Here is a 12,477-nt window from a genome sequence, read left to right on the forward strand (position 1 = left end):
AGGTTATATGCTTTATCAAAATTTTAAGTCTCCTGATTCAAAACACACACTTGGATTAATAAGCAGCTTATCATCACTGTTGGAGATGAAATATTAAAGTTTGAAACGTTAAGGAGTGTTAACAGACACAATGATTAAAACTTGTAATCATAATGTCTCATTTTCCTGAACCAACATTCTGGAGCAGTGCTACGCCAAGGCAGCAGGTCATCTAACTACTACCATCCGCGACAAGATCCAGAGTCTGTGCCAGAACGCAGTCAACGTCGAGAAAGGCTCAGAGACAGTGACTGAACCAGAGAGTGTGCTCAGTGACTTGGCTCATCTATACTCTGCTGTCAGCTTTAAAGTTTCAGGACCACAGCCGTCTATCTGCTCCAGAGTATGCAAGCACTCTCGGAAGGAAAATGCAGACATGCAGACATAATCATGAGTTTTCACAAAACATTTACAGTATGTAAATACCTGTTCCTGCAGGTCGTAGTCATAACTGTCATGCAGCAGAAGACTGAGGACGTATCGAGTATAAATCATGGCATCAATGCCACATTTCTCTAGCTCTTGTCCCAGCCAGGTCTGCACGGGACCCAAAGCATGAAGCAGAGACATTTCAGAGACAGATATAGGGCCTGGGTAAGAGCTGGAGGAGCTTTCAGATGGTAAACCGTCCACAGCAACTGTACAGACAGGGCGCATGAACTTAGGTGGCTGACATCCTTAAAATGCGAAGCATTTTCTGCAGTGATGTTCTGTTGGTGTCTGGAGGGGATTTTCACTCCAGTAAAAAGGAGAGATGCTGGACATCTAGGGTAAGCATTTATTTCTGCTGGCAGTCAGCCATCTACAACTGAATTTCCCTCTTCAGGCATGACCAATGAATCAACATCCTGATATTAACATACATGTAGATACGATTTTCTACTTTAATTTCACATCGAGGCCAAATGTAAGTCTCCAGCAGAACCTACAAGAATAAGAGAGAAAAAAGGTACCATTATGTATAGATATAAATTATTGATCTTTTGAAAAAAATTCCAAATGAACCATTCCTCTTTGACTCTCTGATCACTTGTGATACATGCCACTCGTTTAATAGCTTCTCCCACTAAATTAACACTTTCAACATGTCAAACTAATCTAACAATGGCTTTATTAAGTCATAATATTCTTTATGCTAGAGTTCTGATTAATTTATGCCGCTAGAAAATGAAAACTAACAGTGATAGGCAAGTCTCATTGGATCAGCTTTTATATGAATTTTGGCAGATAATCAGAGGGCTACCAAAAATGACTTTTAAAAAATGTATGAATAGTTATTTCTAGTATGAGCATCAAGCCAGAAAGACAGACACTCCTTACCAAAAATTTAAGACTCAGCTTCCTGCATTTTATCTAGACGTACACATTAGATGTTACATACATTAAATACAAACAATGTATGTTTAAATCCATCACAGGACAATGTTACGAGATTAACGTATCACCAGGTTAATGTACTCTGGGCTTCCCAGGTGGCACAGTGGTAAAGAATCCACCTGCCAACACAGGGGACACATGAGATGCGGGTTTGATCTCTGGGTCGGGAAGATCCTCTAGAGTAGGGAATGATAACCCACTCCAGTATTCTTGCCTGGAGAATCCCATGGACAGAGGAGCCTAGCAGGCTACAGTCCACGGGGTCAGAAAGAGTTGGACACGACTGACCATGCACACACAGTCATATGTCTTCGGCTACTTTCTAAAATCTTCTCTACCACGCTATCTTTTCTGAATTATAAAAACTAGATAAATCAAAGCAAAGATTTTCTATATTTTTACTTGCTAAAATTTTCCAGCTGACTCTCAAAATTAAAATATCTTCCAAAATTCTTTTAACATGTTTGGATCTCAGGATGCCAGGCAGATCATCAATTAAACAATACATTCAATTCAGGACACCACTTGAAGTGGTGGACAAATCAGTACTCATCCAATGAAGGTACCCCAAGACAATGAGCAGACTTGAAGCAGTGGCTCTAGGAAGTAGGTGAGAGAAGGTAAGGCAGCTGAAGATCACAGGGAAAATGTACCAGAGAGGGGAAAGATGCCCAGAGGAAAACACCAGACAAAGGGCTGCTCCTGCACCTTCAGCAGAGTGTTAATCAGGGCGTGCAGGCGAGGACCCAGCCAGTGCACAGGAAAGGATCATCACAGAGGAAAGGTGGAAACAGGCCCAGGGCTCATCATGGCTGGGGACACTGCTTGTCGCTACCAGTCGGGGCTGGAAAACCTCACAGTTGGGGCCACATCAGGTAGAGGCCTCAGAAGGGTCTCGACTCTGTAACGGGGAGTCACTAGCCCTACAGTAAACAGTGCTCTGGATTTGCCTAACACATCTTAAAATTCAAAGCCCCACAGACCACGCTGCTTCCAATTATTTTCACTAAGGCCCCAGAACAAAGTTCAAGGAATTTACAGGAATGCAAAAATATCCACCACCCAAGAAGATAAAATTTACAACATTTGGTGCCTAATCAAAATTAGCAGACATGTGGGAATTCCCTGGCGGTCCAGGGGTTAGGGCTCTGCACTCTCACTGCTGAGGGTCTGGGTTCAATCCCCAGTCAGGGAACTAAGATCCAACAAGCTGCACAGTGTGGCCAAAAAATTAAAAAATTAGCAGGCATGCAAAGAAATGGAACACAAAGGGAGTGGAAATGAGGAGAAAAATTAACTGAAACCAATCCAGAATTGACACACAAGTTACAAGAAGGAGAAAAAGACTTTAAAACAGCAATTATGGCTATATTCCATCAATTCAAAAAGATAATAAAAATCAAATATCTAAAGATAAAAACTACAATGTCTGAGATTAAAAATATAGGATGGAACTAATGGCAGAGTAGACATTTGAGAAGAAAAGATTACTGAATATTAAACCACACAAATACACAAAAACTATATAAAATGAAATATGGAGGAAGAGAATTTTTAAAAATTAACAGTTTTAGCGAGCTGTGTGATAACTTTAAGAAAACTACATATTGGAAGAGAGAATTGTTACATATTACAATTACATATTCAAAGAGAGAGAGGGATAGAAAAAAAGTTTCTGAAGAAATACTGGCCAAAATTTTCCCAAATTTGATCAAAACCAAAACATGCAGAGTCACAAAGTTCAATGAACTCTAAGCATAAGAAACACATAGAAATCAGCACATAATGAAACTACTCAAACCAGTGATAAAAATCTTAGTTGTGGAGAGTGCAGAGCACATTTGGGAGAACAGAACAAAGATAAGAATGACATCAGATTGTTGGAAACCATGCAAATGAGAAGATAATGGGGCAAAAACTTTAAAGTACTGAAACAACAAAAAACCTGTCAACTGAGAATTCTCAACAAAAGCGTATTTCAAAGTGAAGTTGAAAAATAAGACTTCTTCAGACATGAAAAAGATGAAAGAAATCATTACCAGCAATCCTGCCCAAGAGAAATGTTAAAGGAAGTCTGGGGCAGCAGGAAGATGAACAGAACAAAACGTGAATGCACACAAAGGAGCCAAGCGCAGCACCAACAGGAGCTTACAGGTTTCTTGTGATTTAAACGTCTTTAAAAGATATTTAAACATTATTAAGATATTTAAAACTGAGGAGGACTTCCCTGGTGGTCCAGTGGTTAAGTATCCGCCCGCCCATGCAGGGGACACAGGTGTGACCCCTGGTCTGGGAAGATCCCACATGTTGCAGCACCACCAAGTCTGTGCACCGCTACTGAGCCTGTGCTCTAGAGTCCGCGCTTCGCAACCAGAGACTAGCCTCCACTTGCTGCAACTAGAGAAAAGCCCACACACAGTAATGCAGCCAAAAAGAAAAAAAAAGGTAACTGAGGGACTTTTCTGGGAGTCCAGTGGTTAGGACTCCATGCTTCCATTGCTGGGGGCCCAGGTTCAATTCCTGGTCAGGGAATCACGATAACGGGACTGTTAACAGAAACAAGAGTAAGGACACGTTGTGAGGTTTATAACATATGCGTAAGTAAGACGTGTGACAGTAACAGTGTAAAGACCAGGAGTGGGGAAATGGAACAGTAGTATAAGGTCCTTATACGTCCCATGAAATGGTATAATATCTCTTGAAGACAGACTGTGATAAGATAGCTGTTAATAATCATAATAGATTTAAATGGCATAAACAACCAACTAAAAGGCAGAGATGGTCAGATGGGATTTTAAAACAGCAAGACCCAACTATAAAAAAAATATGTTAAAAATGCTAGATTAAGAGTAAAGACACAAATAGGTTACAAGTAAACGGACGGGAAAAGACATACTATGCCAACATGAATGAAAAGGAAACCAGTGTTTACATTAATATCTGACACACCAGATCTCATAATGATTAAGGGGTCAATTCATCAAGATATTTCTAATAGCAGAGTTCCAAAATCCATGAATAAAACTGACAGAACTACAAAGAGAAATAGACAAATCTGGGCCCAAGTACGCTAGACTTCAGCATCCCTTTTCTCAGTCTCTGAAAGAAGCAAGAGACAGAAAATCAGGAAAACCCTCTATAGAGGACTCAAGAAACATTACCAACCACCTTGACCTAAAACAGACTATATCCTGGGCCACAGAAAAAGTTGCAACAAAAGGATTCGACTCATATAAAGTATATTCTCTGACCACATGGAATTAAATTACAAATTAATAACAGCAAGATGTCTGGAAAACCCCCCAAATATCTGAGAACTAAAGAACATATTTCTAAACAACCAATAGGGCAAACAAGAAATCAAAGGAGAAATCAGAAAGTATGTTAAATTGAATGAAAATAAAAACACAATGTATCAATATTTTTAGCTTGCCACTAATACAGTATGTAGGGGAAGTATTTTTAGCACAAAGAGCCTATATCAGAAAAGGTCTCAAGTTAATGACCCCAATTCTCATCTTAAGAAATTAGAAAAAGAAGAGCAAATGAAACCTAAGCTAAGCAGACGAGGGAAATAAAAGATGGGAGCAGAAATAAAAGATGAGGGCAGAAACCAAAGAAACAGAAAATGCAAAAAGAATGAAATCAAAAGCTGGTTCTTTCAGACAACAAAATGGACCTGAGAGAAGACATAAACTATCAATATCAAGAATGAGAGAGGTGAGATCACTACAGACTCTATAGATATAAAAAAGATAACAAGAGGATATTAGAAAAAAATTTTACACCAATAAACTAAATAAAATGAATGCAGATGAAGTGGACAAATTCCTTGAAAACAAAAAGCACCAAAGTTCACCCAAGGAGAAACAGAATGAATAGCCCTGTACCTATAAAAGGAACTGGGGTTACAGTGTAAAACTTTCCCGCAAACAAATTTCCAGGCCCAGTTGGCTTCAAAGGTAAATTCTACCGGATGTTTAAGGAAAGTACAATGCCAAATCTGTATAAACTCTTCTCAAAAACTGAAGAGGAGAAAATATTTTCCAAATCACGTTAGAGGCCAGCATCATTCTCAAACTCAGACTAAGACATTGTAACAAAATTACAGACCACTATGGCTGAAGAACACAGATGCAAAAATTCTAAACAAAAGTTTAGGGAACTGAATCCAACAATATACATTAGATCCAGAGTACAGTGGTATCAGAAGAACATCATTAATGAAGGGTATGTTAATTGTCTTGGCCAGAGAACTTCTAAAAATCTGTTTCACTGTGAACAACTTAGTGGAAAGCTTTTCCCCATTATTTAAATGCATAAAGACTTTAAAAATTCATACGACAGACTTGGTTCACTGTAGAGACTGATTAAAACGAAAAACCTGTTTTCGTGTACTATGTTTACCTTGAAACCTGGTTGTGGGATTCTTTCTGTTGTCATTAAGAGATTTAGCCTAGGGAAAGGATCCAAGAAGTAGGTGAGAGACAAAATAAAGCAAAAGACATTGAATGCCCATAATCTCATCAAAGCCAGTTAAAACCTTGCATCATTGCCCCTCAGAGATTCTTGCTGTAATGTGTTCAATAGTTGATTTCATATGAACTTTAAATTGCCCAAATCCTTAGAGTCATTAGGGGTTATAGTTTGTTTTTACTGTCTACACAGAACAGACTCAGAGGACTGAAGGAAAGAGAGGAAAGGCCGGTGTGCTGGGGGAGGAGGGGCATCAGACTCCGTGGTCATCTGGGCAGCACCGAGGAGAGGACCCTAACAGCAAGGGTCTGAGACAGAAGCACTCCAGTACCACCATGACAGGTTTAAACGCTCCTGAAGCCCCTTGCTGTGAACCTAAACTGTTAACAGGTGACCCAGGTATAAATACTGGGCTGTTAACTAAGCTTCCCTTCTCCTAAGCTGCAAGCCTTTGGCAGAGGAGCAAACATTTGACCCAATGGAAGCCTTTATATTCTATTTCTGAACTGAAAGCTACCTGTTTAACCACATGGCCAAAATAATGCTGGGATCGGACAAGCATATGCAAAACCTACTTATCATTCACCTGGCAAGTTCAAGAACACAGATGGCAAACACCCAAATGCCAAACTCTATTCCCCTTCACACTCATTCCAGAACATGAAGTCCAGTTAGCATGAAGGTAAACTGCATTTAGTTAAAATTCTCTGAAAAAAAGAAAAAGCACAACCTTATATATTCAAAGGCTGTTTTGTCCCATTTTCCCAACTTTTTCTTCTACAAAGGTTTACACTGAGAAAAAAGGACCTTCAAATTATCTTGAGCATCCTTCTCCCACGCAAAATTAACCCAAACCATCCTAAAGAGTGGGCTGCATAAATGATAATTTTAAAGGTCCAACAGTAATACTTTCATTTTAGAATATGTCTTTTTTACTTTAAATTTTAAATGGTTTGAAACCAAAAAATACATATATAGCTAATCAAATGCCCATGGAACGATGCGCCTTCTTTAATTCATGAAGACAAGACAGACGAGTGGTAAGCACACCAACGTAGGTTTGAGGCCCATAAGTTATCTGTGAAAAATAGTAAATCCTTGCTCTCCCGACCTTGCGAATTCTCACAAGGTTGCTGCAATGAGCAAACGAGAAACGCCTCCAAGTATTTGTGGCCTCTGCATTTCACGAAATGTCATACCAGTGGAAGGTGGTATTATTGTAAACTCCCCTTGTCAACTGTCTGCTTACTCGTACAGGATTCTTCACTAATAAGATTATCTGAAGAATAGTAATAACGTAAAATACGTTAAGCTTTCAGTACAAAAAATACTCAATTACCTCACTATCCTTAAAAAAAAAAACTATGAAATCACCTTCGTTTACAATAACCTGTTGCCGCCGCTGCTGCTGCTAAGTCGCTTCAGTCGTGTCCGACTCTGTGCGACTCCATAGACGGCAGCCCACCAGGCTCCCCCGTCCCTGGGATTCTCCAGGCAAGAACACTGGAGTGGGTTGCCTTTTCCTCCTGCAATGCATGAAAGGAAAGAGTGAAAGTGAAGTCGCTCAGTCGTGTCTGACTCTTCGCAACCCCATGGACTGCAGCCCACCAGGCTCCTCCGTCCATGGGATCTTCCAGGCAAGAGTACTGGAGTGGGGTGCCAGTGCCTTCTCTGTACAATAACCTAGTTCTAGTCATAGCAGAGTCTTTGCTTTTGTGAGGAACAGTCTGGTCTCTAGCACAAGTTCCAATAGGACTGCCAAGAGCTCAGGTGGTGGAGTGCAGAGGATAGACGCAGAAGCGCCATGGACCCCTCTGCCCCGTTTGCCGTGTTCCGCACCGTACGCATCCGCAGAAGCTCCATGGACCCCTCGGCCCCGTGTCCCGCGTTCTAGGCCGCGCGCATCCACAGAAGCGCCATGGACCCGTCTGCCAGTTTCCCGTGTTCTGGGCCGTGCGCATCCGCAGGAGCGCCATGGACCCCTTGGCCAGGTTCCCGTGGTCTGTACAACGCGCAGATGCACTGTTAGGCCACGCTGTCCCCAGCAATACAGACGCAGGCGCTCAGCACACACCCCTTTCCTTGTGCGGCCTACTGTACCGTTTCCACGTGTTTCAAGGGCTCTAGAATTAAAAATAGTGCTGGGAGAAAGACTTGGGGGTTGACGAGAGCCTCCAGGCCAAGTTATTCATGTGAGTCCAGTGGAGGGGTGGGCAGCGTCCGTCAAGCCTCGCTCACTCCCACGCCACCCCCGCCCCCACACAAGAAACCCCGCGTCACCCTCAGTCTCCAGCAGTCAGGGCCCTGGGGCCTGTGACACCTACGATCAGCTCGGGAACCAGAACAACAAACTGAATTCTCAAAATGAAAGCGTTTAATTCTTTAATTATCTAGTCCACATGTTTTCAGAGTGATATAATTAGTCCCAAATGACTTCTCTATCTAGCAGAAAACACATGTAAGTACGTAAATCATTACATAAGAACTTTTCCAACAAATTGCCAGACAAAACATGGTAATGCCACAATCTTCAAATGAGTAATTTAATGATGAAGCTTTTTTTTTTTTTCTGCAGGACTGGGGGTGCTGAGGGGGTGGTTCTGAAGAAGTCCATTGACCTTTCAAAATTTCATCCCCTATGTAACAATGTTGTAAGAAACATATTGCCCTCTTATACTCTTTGCACCACCACAAACAGTAATGAAAACAATTCAAATGACAGCGCCCATCAGTGTTCTTAAACAGCCACAGGAGACACTCCGGAGAAGGCAACGGCACCCCACTCCAGTCCTCTCGCCTGGAAAATCCCATGGACGGAGGAGCCTGGTAGGCTGCAGTCCCTGGGGTCGTGAACAGTCGGACACAACTAAGCGACTTCAATTTCACTTTTCACTTTCATGCATTGAAGAAGGAAATGGCAACCCACTCCAGTGTTCCTGCCTGGAGAATCCCAGGGATGGCAGGGCCTGGTGGGCTGCCGTCTATGGGGTCGCACAGAGTCGGACACGACTGAAGCGTCTTAGCAGCAGCAGCAGGCGACACTCTCTGTCGCTCCGTTTCCTTAGTGGCAGAAACTAAAACATACTAAGGTACTTCCCCCCCTTCTTTTTTGGTGATATGCATATTTTTAGGTTTGCTCAAAAACTCATAAAAATTATTTCAAAAAGCACACTCTCTTTCTGTCATAGAACATACGTGTTACTTGGGGGCTGTCTTCTCAATTTACCTGTGTCACAGCACGGCCGATCACAAAGAGCACCAGATCGTAAACAGCCGTAAATCTGGCTTCTTTGGGCAAAGGGTAAATCTTGCTCAGCTCTGCTCAAGCAAATATTCACTTGCTGAACCGTTGTTTTAGTCTCCAAGCCCTTTTCTTTATGCACAAGTTTATAATACATATTTTTACTATAAAGGTTTTTTAAAGGATTTTTTAAAATATGGAAGCAGAAGGGCAGACATATACAATTTCTCCACTCTAGTATAGTTCACTGTTAGTATTCTGGTATGATTGTCAGTGTTTGTGTGACTATTTTCACTTACAACTTACAAGCTTTCAATTACTTCTACTTATTAAATACGAACATATACTTCCATATCCTGCATTTTTCACCTAACATTATGTCATCCCAGTGTTGCTCCACAGCCTTACTACTTTGTCTAGTACAGTGGCCCCTAGTCACACTAGCTATTTAAATTCAAAAATCAGTTCCTCAGCCACACTTCAAGTGCTCTTATAACCGTGCAAATATGAAACACAGGACATTTCTCTCATCACAGAAGTTCTATGGGACAAGGCTGGCTTTGACACTCCCCAGCAGAGGACTGTGCTGGGCTAAATGAGAACCATCAGCTCTTTTTTCAAGAGTTCCCACGCCCATCCTTATGTACCTGCAAACTTCAGACACTCCTCCTCGTACCAGAAGATGGGGTGCCTACTTGCGCCCCAGAGGAACTGTGAGGGAACTGGCAAAGCTTCACCCTTAAGTCTGAGAGGCCGCAAACGTCTCAACAAGTCAGATTTCATTACAGCAGAACATATTCACACAATTATAATTATGGAACAACAAAGCCAGACTGTAGAGAATGGTAAGAAGAGATGCAGTGAACAGTGGTGTTGGAGAAGACTCTTGAGAGTCCCTTGGACTGCAAGGAGATCCAACCAGTCCATCCTAAAGGAATCAGTCCTGAATAATCATTGGAAGGACTGATGCTGAAGCTGAAGCTCCACTACTTTGGCCACCTGATGCAAAGAACCGACTCACTGGGAAAGACCCTAATGCTGGGAAAGATTGAAGGTGGGAGGAGAAGGGGACGGCAGAGGATGAGACGGTTGGATGGCGTCACTGACGTGACAGACGTGAGTCTGAGTAGGCTCCGGGATGCAGTCCCTGGGGTCGCAAAGAGTCGGACACGACTGAGCAACTGAACTGAACTGAACAGAGCAAAAAGAAAAGACGAAAGAAAGCTGACAATAAACAGGACAGGGGGCCAAGGGCGACATTTGGGAGGAAGGTTATTTAGTCCAAGAGAGTGGGTGTGCTGCAGAAACCACTCCCAATCGCTGGAGATGGACACAAATGCCAGTATCTTGCTCGTGCTACGTGTCCATCCTGGACGGGCAGGGACGCCTGGCACAATCACTGAGCAGAACCACTCTGGGACACAGGATGGCCCTGGCCGCCAGCCCTGAACCTGCTAGTCCAGAAGCGAGAGAAAAAAAGACTGTCTGAACCAACGTGTGTACCCGAGCTCTGAAAGCTTCTCCTGGAGCGAGTCACTCCCACCTCATCAACCAAACCCAGATTCAGGGGCTCACTTCATTTACACAAGGGGTGGGGGGAGGGCGGGGGGGTGCCAGGGAGGAGAAGGAAGGGCAGCAACAGGTGTCAACAGCCCCAGTCCTTACTGTTACTTCAAGGGGCAACAAATAGGGGGCTCAACAGGAAACAACTCTACAGTCTAACACTGTAAGTCTAATGTTGAACCCAGCCATCTGGTGAACTCAGATGGAATATTCAAAGCCACGGATGAATTAAAACATTGCAAAAAGAAAAAGAATCCATACAAAAGAGACTAATTTTGATGCTCAGAAAGGTTTTTGGAAGGCATGAACGCCGCAGAGATAAGAACAGCTAAGTGGTAATGGAGCGGAGTCCTGCCCCGAGTCCTCTAAGCAGCCTTCTCCACACAAGGCCGCTCTGTGCCCTCCAGCGACACTGAGGGCTCTCGCTGTCCTCAGCACCCTCGTCCTTCAATGACCCCCATTCACAGGCTTCTCGAACCGCCTCCTCGGTGGGGGTTCCCTCCAAACGAGGCTGCTCTTCAGGGCCTAGCCGTGACATGGCCCAGGTGCTATATGGCAAAGTGCTTAGTTAGGCCTTTGGCAGGTGATCAAACGTGTGTCTAGCCAAATACTTCCCAATCTAATAGGGGGAATGAATTGTGAAGAAGAAAGCCTGGGAGATACAACAATACTCATACACTAGCATGGGAGGGGGGTGTTGGGGTGGGCCACCTGGGAAGCCCCAGGCACACACTTGCCTACCGGAGGCTGACCGTGTCCTAGGCACAATACAGACTTCTTCCCACTGAACCCACGCCCTCCCTGTGACCTAGTATGGGATAATTTATGCCTTCACTCTGTTTTTAAGTGGTCCTTCTTCACTACCAGTTTCATCAAAAAATTGTTAAAGTCCTCAGTATTTATCAAAGGCCTACCATTACATGTGACTGTCTTTTCATAATTTTTCAATTTGGGTGTCCATAGGATTTTCACATAAAGAAAAAGCCTTTGAAGGGGAAGGGTAAAGGGTATAAAATAGAAAGAAGAACACAGACAAGAGAATAAAGAGACCGATGTCTGAGACACTATGACCCTTCATGTTCTACTACTTTCACAAACTTCCTAACTAACTTCTGCCAGGAAACCAGAGAGGGCACTCACATAATGAGGGAGTTAAGCATATACACGCAATCCCTGCCTATTACTTTCAGGTCTCAGTACACCGGTTTGGAACACAAGGTTCTGCTTCTTCTCTTTAGTAGGTAGGCTGGCTCCAGAGCCAATGTATGGCTAGGTGAGAAAACGCACAGAGAATCTATGGATTCTACCACACAGCTCTATCACTGAGGACACGATCGGGGGTGAGAGCTGGCCGTGCACACCTGTTTAGCCATGTAACTAGCAAACTATACAGAAATGGACAATCAGTCTCTTCCCATCTAGAACTGTGTCCAGACCTAGGGAATGAGTAAGGCTCCATTACAAAATAATGCAATCAACAAATCTAGTGCAGGACAGGAGTTCCTTCTGTGCAAATAGAAAGAGCTGCATAACAGACTAAGAAATTCCACATTTACTAGCCAGGTGACCAGAAATGATCCGTGTATATTCTCCAGGGACAAACAAAATGAATTTTTTTCATGAATGTAGGATAGTTTTTATAGATAAAAAAGACTACTACCTGATAGTAAAAGTAACTAGCAAATTGCCTTAATAAACTGCTGCCATGTAACAGACCTTGGTTAATATCTATGTTTAAAAGGAAGAACCAACTATATGAAGGTAAAGTATAAGTGAAAGTG

The 12,477-nt window shown here is 42.8% G+C and overlaps 1 protein-coding gene and 1 non-coding gene across 23 annotated transcripts in view; one reads left to right on the forward strand and one right to left on the reverse strand.

Annotated features, from left to right (window-relative positions):
* Positions 1-12,477, reverse strand: part of KIAA0232 (KIAA0232 ortholog) — an 80,745-nt gene that overhangs the window by 48,022 nt on the left and 20,246 nt on the right. For 10 of the 22 annotated variants that reach the window (XR_014080500.1, XR_014080519.1, XR_014080528.1 and 7 more), the window contains one exon: positions 466-964. The exons of 3 other annotated variants lie outside the window; for them this stretch is intronic. Coding sequence is in view for 13 of the 19 variants with exons in the window: in XM_081584015.1 (XP_081440141.1) it covers positions 466-696 (231 nt within the window). In the remaining 6 variants the exon portion in view is untranslated. Of the gene's footprint in view, positions 1-465; positions 965-5,823; positions 5,873-7,266; positions 7,419-12,477 lie in introns of those variants that run through there. 9 more of the 22 variants (XM_081584106.1, XM_081583332.1, XM_081582983.1 and 6 more) reach the window with 3 other exon arrangements.
* TRNAE-CUC (transfer RNA glutamic acid (anticodon CUC)) lies at positions 2,539-2,611 on the forward strand. Its single transcript has one exon. It is a non-coding gene; the product is annotated as a tRNA-Glu (tRNA).

This window comes from Giraffa tippelskirchi, chromosome 1, assembly GCF_054371585.1.
Source record: "Giraffa tippelskirchi isolate mGirTip1 chromosome 1, T2T-mGirTip1v1.2.pri, whole genome shotgun sequence".
Classification (NCBI taxonomy): Eukaryota; Metazoa; Chordata; class Mammalia; order Artiodactyla; family Giraffidae; genus Giraffa; species Giraffa tippelskirchi.